Raw genomic sequence first — 14,109 nt, forward strand, 5'->3', positions numbered from 1 at the left:
TATATCACGGAAGTGCTTCTGGAATAAGCAACTGAATGTCTTCATCATATTGCGGGTATGGGGTACTTATTTCCTTTGTCAAACGTAAATATACATCTTGAATTGATTCAAAAACAACGCTCGCTCTATCGCAACCAGGAACCAAAAACAGAAAGCCAATAGTCAACCTAGTTAATAGCGATATGCTCGCAAAGAGCCCAGTATGCCACTGCCAGCCCCGTAACGACAAGCTCATCCAGAATCTCCCCATTCGCTGCTTTCTCCCCGAAAATCTCCAACCTCCCGGCCTTCGTCATACTCCAGGTTTGGTTGGCCGTAAACCGAGCCAGCAGAGCACCATTTCTGCTCGTACAATCAAAATCAAATAGCTTGCGCGTATTTGGGTTCTGCCATGTCAAGGTGGTGCCCAGATTAGGAGACTCGTAGATACCTTCACGAATTCTACGGGTTTTTCGCTGGAGGACAATGTCTTGGCCCTTGATATTGATTTCTATCAGAGGTTTCCATGCACGGAAAACGACAGTTGCGAATGAGGTTTCTCCCTGGCCGATTTGGAATTTCATGTGTGGCTTTCTGTTGGTGAGGTCTGCTTTGTAGACTAAGGGGCCATCACGGTCACCCAAAGTTACGTTGAGATGGCGAAGCTTCCAGCTTGTAAAGTCGACAAAGAAGGTCTGGGATGCAGAGTGGCTGTCGTGCTCTTGTGAATATGATGCTGCTTGAGATGGCTCTTCTGAATATGGTGGGGGCGGGGGAAGGTCGTTAGGGAGTTGATGGTTCCACTATTATTCATTAGTATTGCAGACTTTATCGCAGCAGTTGGAGCCATACGATTTCATCTTCTTTGCTGTCCATGTTTCCAGTGAATATGGATGGTTGTTTTGTAGTTTAGTACTTTGGATTTGAATATGTCGAAGATCAATTTGTTGGGGCTGACAGCTCTTTGTAACCTCCTCGTATCCGCTCCGCATGCCACCTCTGATGGATAGCGGCAGATCTTGCCTATTTCGGTCTGATGCCGCGCTGGCTCCTGGACCCGCTTCCTCATCTTCTCTAATTGGTGTACGTTGCCTGCTATGGCTTGAACGTTAGCAACACCCGTCAAGAATACGAGTATCGTCCACTGAAAACAAACTATGGGCAGTCTATTACATTTATCTGGATATACAGCCAAGTACGTGGTGAATTTGAAAAAAAAAAGAAAAGAAAAGAAAAGAAAAAGAAAAGAAAAAGAAAAGAAAAAGAAAAGAAAAAGGACTAGCAGGAACATATATCCACTAAAAGGTCAAAAATATATATATCCCGAAGATATAGGCTAGATCCGGTGATAGAGCGCCAACATACTATGCTGTTGTATATTCCGGTTTTCATCTTCTGATATGTACAATGATAAATATATACCAGTGAGATTTATTAATTACTCCCCCTAGTATTTTGCCAATTGAGGTATCCATTCCAGAGAAGTTTGTGCATGTGCAAAATCGAAAATGGGTGGCTGTAGATAGTCTGCAGACAGCTGAATCCCACAGTTCCCAGCCATATCCAAGTCGCCATGTAGTGGCTGTGCTTGACATCTTCCACAGAATGGCAAACCTGCCGGTTCGTGCACACACGGAGCTGGGATTTTTCTGTCATACTCTGCATCGATTGTTTCTGCAAATGATGTCTCAAATCTGCCAGGGGATATCTCTTGCGAGCTGCGATCTTCCCAGTACAGCTGGGCGATGTATTGCCGTGGAGGTTCCATGTCGACAACACTGGATATCATATCAAGCCCATTAGGCGAGTTGTTAGGCGAGGTGTCTCGGGATATCTCTGGCTCTGGCTCTGGCTCTAGCTCTGGTTCTAGTTCTAGTTCAGGTTCTGGTTCGAGTTCCGGGTCTATTATGTCGCTGGATGGTTCAGGGCTTCCATCGTCTTCTATAATTCCGATATTTGCGAGCATCTGATGAAGGGATGATGGTCTTTTATTGTCCCTTTCGCCTGGGTGCTCGCCAGGCCTGTCAGGATCAGTGTGTAGTTGTGCGTATAGTTTATAAAAACCGCGTATCAGCCAATAGTTCTGCTGCTCCAACAACTGGACATAGCTAGAAGCTCAAAGAATCAGTACAAGGAATCTTGTCATGTATAGATATGGGGATGTGCGCTGACCCTTTTGAGCAAACTTTCTCGCGTGGCACTTTTTTCCTGCTAAACACACAGACATAGTCGCCGGCACGACATCGAGTACAAGGATGGTCTCCGTCACACTATATAGCTTAGTACGGTATTGAGAGAATTGGATTGGGCTGTTTACCTTTGTCTTTTTCATTTTGCAGCGGTCGCAAGCATGGGGAGCTTTCCTTCTGATGCCCTTTTTGGTAGGAGAGCTCCCTTGCGTCGAGTGCATCTGGCTGGTCATTGTCACCAACATGCAAGAGAAAGCGAATAAAAAAAGCTTTGTTTTATAGTACGCTCCAATATAGCAGATATCAAAATGTCCGATCCGACTGGATCTAATTAATACGGCATATAAGGGGTGCGAGTCCTGTACTCTTATATCGCCGAACAAAAGCTTCACGGTGACTTTTAATTAAACCCATACCCCGTTTACAATATACAGAAATTGCACGTTCATGCCAAATATTTACGAACCCCTTGGAACTAACGCAGTCGATCCGACACGCCCTACAGCAAACCCCAAAAGCCAATCTGAAAAGGTTCAAAGCCCGAATGAGCCAATCACGTTAAAGGGATAGCATTAAGGTTCTTTCCAAAACCCAAAAGTGCTTCTTGGCGCACGTAATATTTGATTCAAGCTGATTGAGGATGCATTTCGTGATATTGGCTGCTATTGAAACAGAGACAGCATTCGTTTATGAAACGAGACCTGTTTTTACCTGGATATTGCAACCATATATTCATCAATATATTGGTCAATTCAAGTGCATACATCAGCCTATACGAGGAAATTTAAACTATTCCATCTGATCTACATGGGTTCCCTGAAATCTCGTATGCCTGACGCAATTTCAGGCCGGTGTATACGGGCCCAATAAGATCGCAATGGAATTGCGAATATCTATCCCGACGCATTGAAGTTTTTGACTGGCGAATCTCTAAAACCCCGTACTGCTATCCCCAAGGACCTTGGGAATACAGGAAGTAACTCTAGGTTTTATCATGAGGTTGCAACGGTGTAGAGTAAACAGCATCCCACATGTTCTTATAATAATCGACGCTAGGTGAAGTACTTTCAAAACAACTCTTCGACTATGCTACATTGCACTGCCATCACAGGATCTACCTGGAGGAGCCATCATATGATTTTGACAAAGGAACTACCCCCCGGATGATCAACACAGAAGATATTCTAGTGCACCTTTAGTGGGAAGGTCAATCCCGGTCGATGACACTGGTGGCACCCGGAAACTGCGCCAGGGGGGAACAGCATGGAATCCAGGCTATCTTAGCGCAGCCACATTGGAAAAGGAGCGTTGCAAAAGGAGTCTGTGAGCGGTGATCGCCAAGATATCCCGACGGGATTATACGATCTGACGACGCTTCAAGTCCAAGGTTATGCACAGATAACAACGGTCGATCCAGGCATCTGCTGCGCCCCGTGTGTAGATCCAGACTAAATCAGTATTTGGCCATATGATATTTACTGGTTTGATCACAGGGATAAGGTGCAAATCATGAAGAAGGGTAAAGAGAGAGAAGGATGAAGGAATGACGAAAGAGAAGGGGATTGTAAACTGCAAAATCACCCTAGATGGCCTTGCGCCAATACAGAGGTACTTCTATAGTAGTGAATACTCTCTAAAGAAGGATTACAAATGTATTCCAATAGCCATTAAATAAAACGACTGCTTCGTATTCACAAAATATGCCCCTAAATCGTTTCAGTATTTACCCCAGAATTCATAGCAGCGTTGGCTATACTTTATGTGAATGGTGTTTCTCTCGTATTTTCAACCACGACATTGTCCAAAGTTTCAGGCAGGGCACTACCAGTTTCATTTTCACAGTGCAAGAGACAAAGTACGCCAGCAAAATCATTGAAAGAGAGAAATTCGTCAAAAGTAAATGCCCCAATTTCATGAAGAGAGCGAGACTAATTCGCCGGGTCTAGCGAGAACTGGTTGAATTCGTTAAAGTCAGAGTGTAGATCGCTGCTTGCCACCACGATGCAGTTCGCTTCTATCTCATTGGCCGGTATAGCGGCATCCGCTGCAGGGAGAGATGGCCCGTTACTCATAGGGGTGAGGTCTGGTGTGGACTTGGTCTCCACTGACATTACCTCGATGTTGGAAGAACTCAAATTAGTTTGGCATATATCGACGGGTGTGTGAGTATCCTCGATCGGTAAATGCAGGTGGTAGGAGTTGCTATGTCTTGATGCAAGTTTTGATAGACCGGGTAGAGACACATCTGACAGAGCAGAAAACGAATTGAACTCCGGTAACTGGATAGTAGTTTCTGGCTTGATAAATATTTGTTCCCGGTGCGTCGTGTTGTGCTCCCATGGCTGCACTCCTATGCCACAGAGACTGTGATCGGAGACCGTGAGATGCTGCTGGTGAAGGAGGGTAGATAACTGTCACTCTTGCAGAGTTTGGGTATACTGGGAAGGAGGTCTAGTTGCCTTGATATCGCTATATGAATCGTTCGAGACTCTCATTCAGTTGATGTAAGATTGCGATTTTGGGATGGGTGGGGACAACACATCGCCATTTGACGCAGTCGGCATAGGGCACCTCAGAGAATCAGGCTGCCCGGTTTCCGATGGAGATTCAGAGCAGATATTCAGCATGTCGTGATGCATCTTATGAATATTGCTGTCCATCGATCCCCTTGGCGTCATAGTCGCGCGACAACGTTGTAGTTCTACAGCCTGGGCATTCAGGACGAGCAGCATCCGGTATGCTGATCTCCATGACGTTTCCTCTTCTCATACATGGCAGCCTTCTATGTAGTCTTCTTGCTAATGTGACGACAAGTCTTGCATGCGTGCTTCTTGACCACGGGCTTTTGGTTGTGAAGCAGCACTAAAGGCTCTGCGACAGAGTTAATGCTTTTCGCTTGGTGTAGCATTTGAGGCATACACCTCTGTCGATCTGAACATCCAATACGAGAACCACTCTGAGACCTGCTCAGGGATCCCATCTTAATACTACCCGACCAGCTTGGAACACACCGACAATTCAATATTCGCAAACAACTACTGCAGAAATTAAATGGCAGCAGCATCCATGACGCCCAGGATATGAGGATGCTAAATAACCATGCTGCCAAACTCCTCTAGCCACAGAATGACCCCCACTTTAGGGTTTCGCGGAACGGGCCTCAGATCACCGCCACAAGCCATCGAAAGCTACTCCAACTGAAGCTCGGGCGACACCCGTGATCCTCATGGGATGATGCTATGGGAGAGGATTCCCTTATCCAGACTTTCGACGGTCAAAGCTATTCAATCAGTGCAATCCACGCTGATTGGTTTTAATAGAAGCCGTCTAAGCTCGTGTAGGGCGCACTTTTAACGGCCAATGTTTGGGCACAATCATGTTCTTCATAACACCATGGCTAATATTTCAACTTCATTCCAGAGAGAAAATGGTTAATGACTGATCCCAGCTCTATATTGAGCGACCCACCCTGCCTCTGCCAGCAGATTATAATCTGCTGGCGTTTTGCACACCAAGTCACAGCAGCTAGAACAACATTCAAACGGCCAGAATTGCTCTTCTTGCAGGGCACGGGATGATGGCTGCCTAATCTGTCATGCACTATTCCTTCTTATTCAGTCAAAATAATGACTTCCATGTTTCTCTCAGACAGCGATCTTCAATTATTATCCTCATGATTTTACGAATAGCCTGCAAGTTATCTCCGGGAATGATCGTCCCAAGACCCAAATTGTAAGGAAGATGCCAATACCCAAACTACAACAGTGGTGGAAATCTGAAGCAAGAAGTAAATAAGGGGAAAGTAAGATGATGGCGCTTTCCCAAAACCTTTTTTGGAATATTTAGCTGTCCGCGACCAAGAAACAAGCGAAGGATCCCGTGGGTTTAGTAACTAAAGACGGAGGGGTGCTTGCTTTGTGAAGGATCACGAAAAGCCTCACACTGCATCCTGGAGTATCGTATGAAATGAGATAAGGCTCGCATTATGGCCAGCCTCCGGGGCTCTCAAAGTTACTATTATAGTTTAGACTTCGATCACATGCCATATGCCACTTAGCATGCATTTCCATCCTATCTATTCGTGCGAGGCATGTTATAATTATCGTTATATATTAAGTTTTGAAGTAGCCAAGTAAATCATACATGATTATATAGTGCCATAGAGGAAACTATTGCTAATCGCTAGAAGTACCAATGGCTGTTAGGATACGAAAATCATCAAGTGAGGCGACGATCGTCTACATTATATACTAATAGTAATCCATCTTGGTTTTAATTAATCTCTACTACTTGCAGAGACTTCGGCAAGGTGGCCAGTTTAATCTGAGATCATCGTCGAGACTCTATCTCAATATACGCATGCTGATCTTTGACATACCTATGGTTATGAGCATTGATGCCCAATGCTCCTCAATAAGTATCATTCGATGTGTAATTCTCATGCGGCGCAAACTTGAAATCACCCGCACCCACATCAAACACAGTAATCACGTTCTTCTGGAAGGTACCGCCCAGAATATACAAGTCCTCTGAAGAGTCACTACCTCCGTCGATAATACCGCTGATGCAGATGCCATTTCCATCATCATCGGTGCCTGCAAGCAGAATCATGTCGAATGGGTTGATGCTAAACGATTCCCTTAGCGGGTGGGGTGGCATCGCATTCGACGATGTATGCGCGTTCGTCTTCGTTGTATGTGGTGGCTACCGGGCTGAAGGCTTTGTTTACTGCATCGGCGACGGACGTTGGGTAGTAATTCAGAGTGGTTCCGGAGTCGACCTGTGATATTTTGGTCAGTGTTCATTTATTATGAAAGATGAATTTCGACTACTTACGATATACTGGATATCAGAACCACCTGAGCCAGACACACTCTCCCCATTCAGGGTCATGGAATCGATGTTGATGGTGTAAAAGTCGTAAGATTTGGAATATCCCTCGATGGAAGTGACTAAAATAGGCGTGCTGGTGAATGTTTCATCAAAATGAATTGGGGGCAGGCCACCGAGGGTTAAGTAGCCAGCATCCCCGGACATATCACGTAGAATTGCCAGGCTGAAGTACGAGTCCACCAGGCCATCTTTATACATTGTGGTGAAGATGGGGTCGTATGCCTTCTGTTTACCATTGCCGGAATAGGCACTCGTCCTGTTTTATTCGTCAGTGATTTGGATGGGCAGGTTTGGCCAGAGACTTACAGCGCGGGGTATGCCAAACCAGTCAAGCCAGAGGTCGTTCCACCGCCGTTCCAGGCAGCCTTGGTGACCACTGCAACCTCTTGATTAACGGTGATATCAGCCAGAGTTACAGTCTCAGTGGCCATATATCCATAGAGATACTCCCCATAACCGTACTCAATCTGAAATTTCTCTTCTGAGATTTCCCTGACAGTCCTATCCACGGTAAACGTGGATCCAAAGTTACAGTCCGTTGTGGAGGTTTCGTTGCCAGGGTCTAGATCGACACAGTCAAAGCCGCTCTTCACCACCCAAGTATCACTAGATCTGGTATCGACAATCACATCGAACGACTGACTTTCAAATGTGATCGAGGCAGCGTATTCCTCTCTTTCAAACAGCGGGACCAACGTGCCGCTTGCCGAGGTCTTGCTGGCCAGCCCTTTCACATACGCAGCACTGCGATGGTTTGTGCCTGTGGTGTTGAGTTTCTTCAGGCTCATAACATGCGGAGATTTTGAGACTGAGCTTGAAGATGCAAATGGAGTGGGCTTCCAGGTGGTCGCGTTGGGAGCGCCATTCCGGCCTTGCAAGGTGCGTCTGGTGGAAACGTCCTGCAGGGGAGCTGCTTCTGCTGTGAAAGCCAGAAGCAAGATACTGACCAGGCTAAGAAAGATGGTCCCGGAAGGATATGAAGTCATGGGAAAGAAGAATTCGAAATAAGCAGTAATAACCAAGCCAATGAATAGAACATTTTTATATACTCCCTCCAACGACCGATCTCATATCAGCAATGTACCGTACAATCAGTTCATTTTTGTCGACTTAATTAAATGCCTGAAGGTATGAGTATATTCAGGTATAATTAGGCTACGCTAGAAGGACAGTTCTCGTAGCCTGTAGGCCAATACTGGGGTATTGACAGGATCTCCGTTGGGAATGCCGAGTGGCGCCTACAAAGATCCACAGTGTTTCATTGTAGTTCAAGATAATATGCTATGGTATGATCCTATTGGGGGATACGTACTGGCTTCATTTGTGTTATCACCCATCACTCTTACCCCTCTTCGAAAGCTCATTCTTCGCCGCAAAAATCCTTCTCCGGTTGGTCATGTTCGATAATTCCTCGAAAACTTTTTATCACGCAATTCATCCATCGATATGATATAATATATGTTACAGAAATGTTCCATTACCCTGGTCTCCTATTTATTCTTATCGCAGCGAGTCTATCATGTCTTTTCTGGTTAGCATTCTTATCGGTTTTTCTGGGTACAAAGTTGAAGACTAGTCAGCCCCTCATTCTATATTATGCATTGATATCAATATGCTCCACTGTTTAGGTATACAGTATGATAGCTACTGAAGGTGACATGTAAGAATTCAGTGACTGCCAGAACTCTTAATACTGCATCGCAGATGCGTTTCTCAAGGCGCCCTGTTAGAGCAAACCTGATACTAATAAAGAAATTTTTCTTTGCATCATCGTGAAAACAACATCAGAGTTGAGGTCAACAGATTGGCGGGTAGCTGGTACATGCCTCTCAAAGCCTTCCAGCTCGTATAAAAAACGGGCTGAAATGTTCTCATTTGAGATGGAAATATTAGACCCTCCATTTGTCTTTGACAAGACGTGAGAGCGGTCTTGAAATTAGCTGGCTGACTGGCTTCATATTGCGAGAAAGCTTGAAGCTGATCAGATGTAGGAAGCAGAGATGAAATATTCTGGGAATAGAAAGAATGAGTGGAGAAGATGCCTATTCATCTGGGTCAGGTTGAATTAACTTGGATCATCTCACAAATGGAACCGCCCAAGACCAACGAGGGTACCATTCATATGTCCTACTCTATATCTAGTCGCATGTATCTAACTCTCATAAGATTCAAGTCAGAGTGTAACGACCGTTGTCTAAGCTTTGCGCCAGATGGGATGTCTTGCAACACCAACCGCGAAGACATATGTGCCATCAACAGTGACGCCCCGGTATTTTTGCATACGCTCGTTGGGGTAGTGGATGGCGTCGAGATTCTCTGCAAAGCCGGCCGAAGTGACCAGATAGTCGATCCGACCGTGTTGTTCGAAGTTTTCTTCCGGCATTTATTGAAGTTACGGGTTGAGACAGCGGAGTAGTGTGGGGTGATGTTATGAAGTCTAATAAGATTAGCATGGAGGTGGCGATGGATATATTCACGTTACTATATACAGTTCAAATCGTGACAATATCAAAACTCAATGTGATCACCTGAGCCATGACAAGACCCAACCCACGAGCACCACCAGTACGAACGAGTTTGCCGAGATTGGCATATTTTGCCTAAGCTATTGTGATCACCCATTTCCTTGCATAATTAGGAATATTAATTCGAGTATGACACTGAGCCGGCAGTGAGAAATGAAATTAACTGAAATCATGATCTTGGTATCGCAAATATTGATACAGCACTGAGGTATTCGGGATCAGTAATTTACAGCACTAACCTGAATGGCTTCTAGAAAATACCAGACTGTTATGCAGGAACCCTGCCATGCTGCTATTGCCACTACCCTGTTGATCTGTGCCGACAGCATCAGCCGTGCATCTGGTTGGATCGTGCCTTTTCCACGGCCCGAGGTGGCCTCAAACCGGGTGGCAAAAGCGGCATTGCGACGGGCATCGGAAAGCAGAATTTTATATCGCGAGAGTTTTTTTTCTTACTTGAATTTGCTTTTATGTGTAATCGACGCCACCAGGGCGTGGGGAATAACCAACTAATCAATGCGCTTTTGCGGGGGAAGTCATTACCTTCACCGGTGGACCTGAACTCTATCAACAGGAACATTACTGGATTCCGCCTGGAATGTCGGAGTCGCCGAATGCATACATGCCGACTTGGGATATCGGGTGACTCACAGTATCTGCTCAGAACAGGCCATGTCTTGCTGCATCGATGCATTTTTACATTCGGTCCATCCATTAAACATTCGGGGATTTGATTTATGCGTTGATATGAAGAAGAGGCCATGAGTCGATACGTTCATCACTTTGAAGCTACCATGCGACATCGCAAGTACTCGGACAACCTCCGAATCCAGATCTGTCAATGAAGCGGGGACCCCAAAGTCACTCCTCCCGGAACAGGCCATCCTAGCCCGAATCCCACAGCCATCGGCCAACACGGGTGAAACCAAAAGAAGCTAACGTCTGCACTCTGCTGTCAAAGGATAGAAACAGTAGTGCTAGTATGATAATAACGACAAAAACCATGTGTGAGTATTAATACCGGTGGAGATGGAAAGCAAGCCAGACTCCAAATGTCGGGGAAGTGTGGGTACCGACGAAAGTAAGCCGGCATCCCGCTTCACAACCCCATGGGTCAAGCAGGAGGTGGAGATGACTATCCTGATATACACTCGAGTTGCTCGAAACGGGTTAACCAGACGAATATCGTCGTTTTGTTGAAGATGTAACCCTGTATCGCACGCCACACAGCGTCATAGCTTGACTGGCGTTGGTTGGGAACATTATTGTTTTATATACTTGACAGATCCGGATTTTTCTTTCTTTCTTCTCACACTTTCTTTCCTATCTTTCTCCATCCTCCTATCCACCGCTTTCCTCCACCTCCTAGCCTTACCACTCATATCGACGTGAGTATGGCAAACATGGATTCCTCTTCCAATACAGATGGGGTCTCTGAAGTCCCTCCACAAAAGGCCTTCAACTATGACGGAAAGGGAACTCTTGATCAACTTGAATACTCAGGCTCGAAAATCATCCTCAGAGAGGAAGACTGCTATGAAGAGCTAGGGTTTTGTTTCCCCACCTGGAAAAAGTGGATGATTCTTTCGGTCATCTTCCTGGTCCAAACATCGATGAACTTCAACACGAGTCTCTATTCCAATGCTTTGGGTGGTATTTCGGAAGAATTTGGAGTCAGCATGCAGGCTGCTCGCTGCGGTGCCATGATATACCTCGTCACATATGCATTTGGTTGCGAATTGTGGGCTCCCTGGAGTGAAGAGCTAGGACGCAAGCCGATTCTGCAGTTGAGTATGCTGCTGGTCAACCTGTGGCAACTGCCTGTCGCACTCGCACCGAACTTTGCGACTATCATGGTTGGTCGTGCATTTGGGGGTATCAGTTTAGCTGGTGGTTCTGTCACTCTTGGAATGGTCGCTGATCTATGGGAGGCTGATGATCAGCAATATGCTGTTGCTTGTGTCGTCTTCTCCTCAGTTGGTGGCTCTGTTATTGGCCCAGTGGTGGGTGGATTCGTGGAGGAATATCTTGAATGGAGGTGGGCGATCTGGATACAGCTCATCTTTGGGGGGTTTGTGCAGATTTTGCATCTGCTCATCGTGCCCGAGACCCGCACAACCATCATGATGGATAACATTGCAAAGAAGAAGAGGAAGAACGGTGATTCTAGAGTCTATGGTCCAAATGAGGTGGTGTCGTTCAAGGATCGGTTCTCAATGAGGGAGATCATCGGTACTTGGATCCGTCCATTCAAGATGTTCGTGACTGAACCTATCGTCTTGACGCTCTCTTTGTTGAGTGGATTCAGCGATGCCCTCATCTTCATGTTTATCCAGTCATTCGGTCTTGTATATGCCCAGTGGGGATTCGGCACCGTCGCTGTTGGACTGTCATTCATCCCTATCCTTGTTGGTTATTTCATTGCCTGGATCTCCTTCTTCCCCGTGATCAAGAGAAACATGAAGGAGAGGCAGATGAAGCCAGACGACGAGAAGGCACAATACGAATCCCGCCTCTGGTGGCTTCTCTATACCGCTCCCTGCTTGTCTATCGGATTAATCGGCTTCGCCTGGACCAGTTCAGGTCCCCCGGTTCACTGGATTGGAACGATGGTATTCGCGGCCATTGTTGGTATTGCCAACTACAGTATCTACATGACCACGATCGACTACATGGTGTGTGCCTACGGACCATTTGCTGCATCGGCCACGGGTGGGAATGGGTTTGCTCGTGATATTCTCGCTGGTATTCTCACTGTCCCGGCAACGCCTTTCTTTACGAGTAAGTCAAACCTCAGCAATTGCGTTACATTGACTAACAAGAATGATAGACATCGGTGGAGAGCGCCATCTCGAATATGCTTCTACTATTCTATGTAAGATTCTTCCTTCATTTTAATACTCAAGTCTAACCTTGCCTTCTAGTCTGCATCTCTGTTCTTCTCGTTATTTCCGTCTATGTCATCTATTGGTACGGACCAACTCTACGAAAGCGCTCGCCCTTCGCCCAGCAACTCTCCGACGCTCGAGCGGAAGGAAATGTCCACAGCCGTCGGGCTTCCACAGCGTTCACTGCGTCCAGGGCGGCATCAAGGGCGAACTCGAGGGCGAATTCGCGTAAGAACAGCCTTTCCCAATAGGGGTCAGGATAGTCACATACGCTTGTGACGTGGTAACAATATTAAAGCTGCAGCATGAGTGTGTAAATATGCTTTCGCCATGTCTATAGACTTGAACCAAAAATTTCAGTTAGCATTTCAAACACCCCACAACTTCAATTGTTCGTCATTTCCACTTTTACCGCAAGTTACTGTAAATATTCGAGCTGCCATATTTTTTACGGCGTCAAAATGTGACCCATATCACACTCTAAGCTATTCTGATTAGTATAATTATCGGTATTTCTCGGAGAACTACGATACATGCGGTCAGATTCGATCAAACGGAGATTTCCCATTTCCCCCTTCTTCCAGACTTTCATATTCTGGGGATAAACCAGGACAACGAAACATCTCATTCTGGGCGTTGAGATATCTCTTGGTTAATAGCCATTTACAGTTTTACCCCTGCTCCAACCCAGGCCTGGATTGGACGATATAACGATTGTCAGGCGTGAACCGGGGACTCTCCGCTCTCCACGTTTTGAATATCGCGCAGTCCCTGGTACACTTTGGACTATCAACTACCCCAAAACTCAAATATGGCGACGCCTTCTGCTTACACCTGCCGACGCCAAGCGGACGGGCCATCGGGAAGTCTGTTGTCCTTGTCAGCGCTTCGGCTCCGGCGTTAAGGTACCACCGTTATGTAGACTATATCGGTCAACTGTATTTGGTCGCCGAGGCCGATGGCGTCGGTATAGATGAGCATAGGCATCATCTGGTATGACGCACTCTGCCACATTCTCATTAACCCCTTCTCGACTTTCAACTCGCGCATTGCCACCTACAATTGCCGCTAGCCCAGTCCAAGGCATACCCTTTGTCCACAATAACCTATCGTCAGCCGTGACATATAACTACGCATAAGTTGAAACTCAAACATTTCTCTTAACGTGACTGAACCTACTTTCAGTAGGGGTATTCGGGTTACTTCCACCCATTCCAGTTATCCAAACGCGCCTCCTAGTTCGACCCGATCTATACTAACAACATCATCCCGTTGCATTATCGTCCGCCTCATCCGCCTCACCTTCGGGATATACGGCCCACTCGGCATTCAATCGATCTGCAACGGCATTGCCCTTTTCTGTCTACACACGCTAGGCCTAATGCGGCAGGGGCCTGCGAGCCAATCAAAGCCTGACATACCGCCAGTTTCTGTGGGGATACGTGGGTCTCTCCCCGCCAAGTTCCCCGTGGGAACTTTGAACGTGCAGATGGAACAAGATTAGATCGACATCATCATAAGGCAGCGGTTTTGTTTGCCTGTTATTTTCGAGGTCTTTATGGATACGGTGTTTTGGGTGCAAAATCCCTCATACGACAGGGTACAGTGATATGTCATGGATTAGGTTAGTGTCAT

At 46.2% G+C, this 14,109-nt stretch overlaps 4 protein-coding genes across 4 annotated transcripts; 1 reads left to right on the forward strand and 3 right to left on the reverse strand.

The window, feature by feature from the left end:
• Positions 1-167: 167 nt before the first annotated feature.
• Positions 168-855, reverse strand: ASPWEDRAFT_30608 (uncharacterized protein; the record flags this gene model as incomplete). Its single annotated transcript, XM_040833437.1, has 2 exons — positions 168-782; positions 832-855. The coding sequence occupies 2 exons, from the start codon at positions 853-855 to the stop codon at positions 168-170; spliced, it is 639 nt and encodes a 212-aa protein (XP_040687218.1).
• A 571-nt stretch (positions 856-1,426) lies between these two features.
• On the reverse strand, positions 1,427-2,401 carry ASPWEDRAFT_174946 (Zn(II)2Cys6 transcription factor domain-containing protein; the record flags this gene model as incomplete). Its single annotated transcript, XM_040831298.1, has 3 exons — positions 1,427-2,087; positions 2,152-2,249; positions 2,297-2,401. The coding sequence occupies 3 exons, from the start codon at positions 2,399-2,401 to the stop codon at positions 1,427-1,429; spliced, it is 864 nt and encodes a 287-aa protein (XP_040687219.1).
• Positions 2,402-6,578: 4,177 nt separating this feature from the next.
• On the reverse strand, positions 6,579-8,047 carry ASPWEDRAFT_174947 (pepsin-like aspartic protease; the record flags this gene model as incomplete). The annotated part of the gene is made up of 4 exons (XM_040831299.1): positions 6,579-6,854; positions 6,898-6,948; positions 7,005-7,317; positions 7,368-8,047. 4 exons carry the CDS (start codon positions 8,045-8,047, stop codon positions 6,579-6,581), a joined length of 1,320 nt encoding a protein of 439 aa, XP_040687220.1.
• A 2,836-nt stretch (positions 8,048-10,883) lies between these two features.
• ASPWEDRAFT_624000 (uncharacterized protein) lies at positions 10,884-12,824 on the forward strand. The gene is made up of 3 exons (XM_040838651.1): positions 10,884-12,367; positions 12,417-12,461; positions 12,511-12,824. Exons 1-3 carry the CDS (start codon positions 10,981-10,983, stop codon positions 12,723-12,725), a joined length of 1,647 nt encoding a protein of 548 aa, XP_040687221.1. The 5' UTR covers positions 10,884-10,980; the 3' UTR covers positions 12,726-12,824.
• Positions 12,825-14,109: the final 1,285 nt, after the last annotated feature.

This window comes from Aspergillus wentii, assembly GCF_001890725.1.
Source record: "Aspergillus wentii DTO 134E9 unplaced genomic scaffold ASPWEscaffold_6, whole genome shotgun sequence".
NCBI lineage: Eukaryota > Fungi > Ascomycota > Eurotiomycetes > Eurotiales > Aspergillaceae > Aspergillus > Aspergillus wentii.

Excerpts from the sequence above, each read along its gene's own strand:
- ASPWEDRAFT_624000 (XM_040838651.1), top strand. The coding sequence starts at position 10,981 with ATGGCAAACATGGATTCCTCTTCCAATACAGATGGGGTCTCTGAAGTC. Across the intron at positions 12,368-12,416 it reads GGCAACGCCTTTCTTTACGA|ACATCGGTGGAGAGCGCCAT; the intron begins GTAAGTCAAACC and ends CAAGAATGATAG. Across the intron at positions 12,462-12,510 it reads ATATGCTTCTACTATTCTAT|TCTGCATCTCTGTTCTTCTC; the intron begins GTAAGATTCTTC and ends CTTGCCTTCTAG.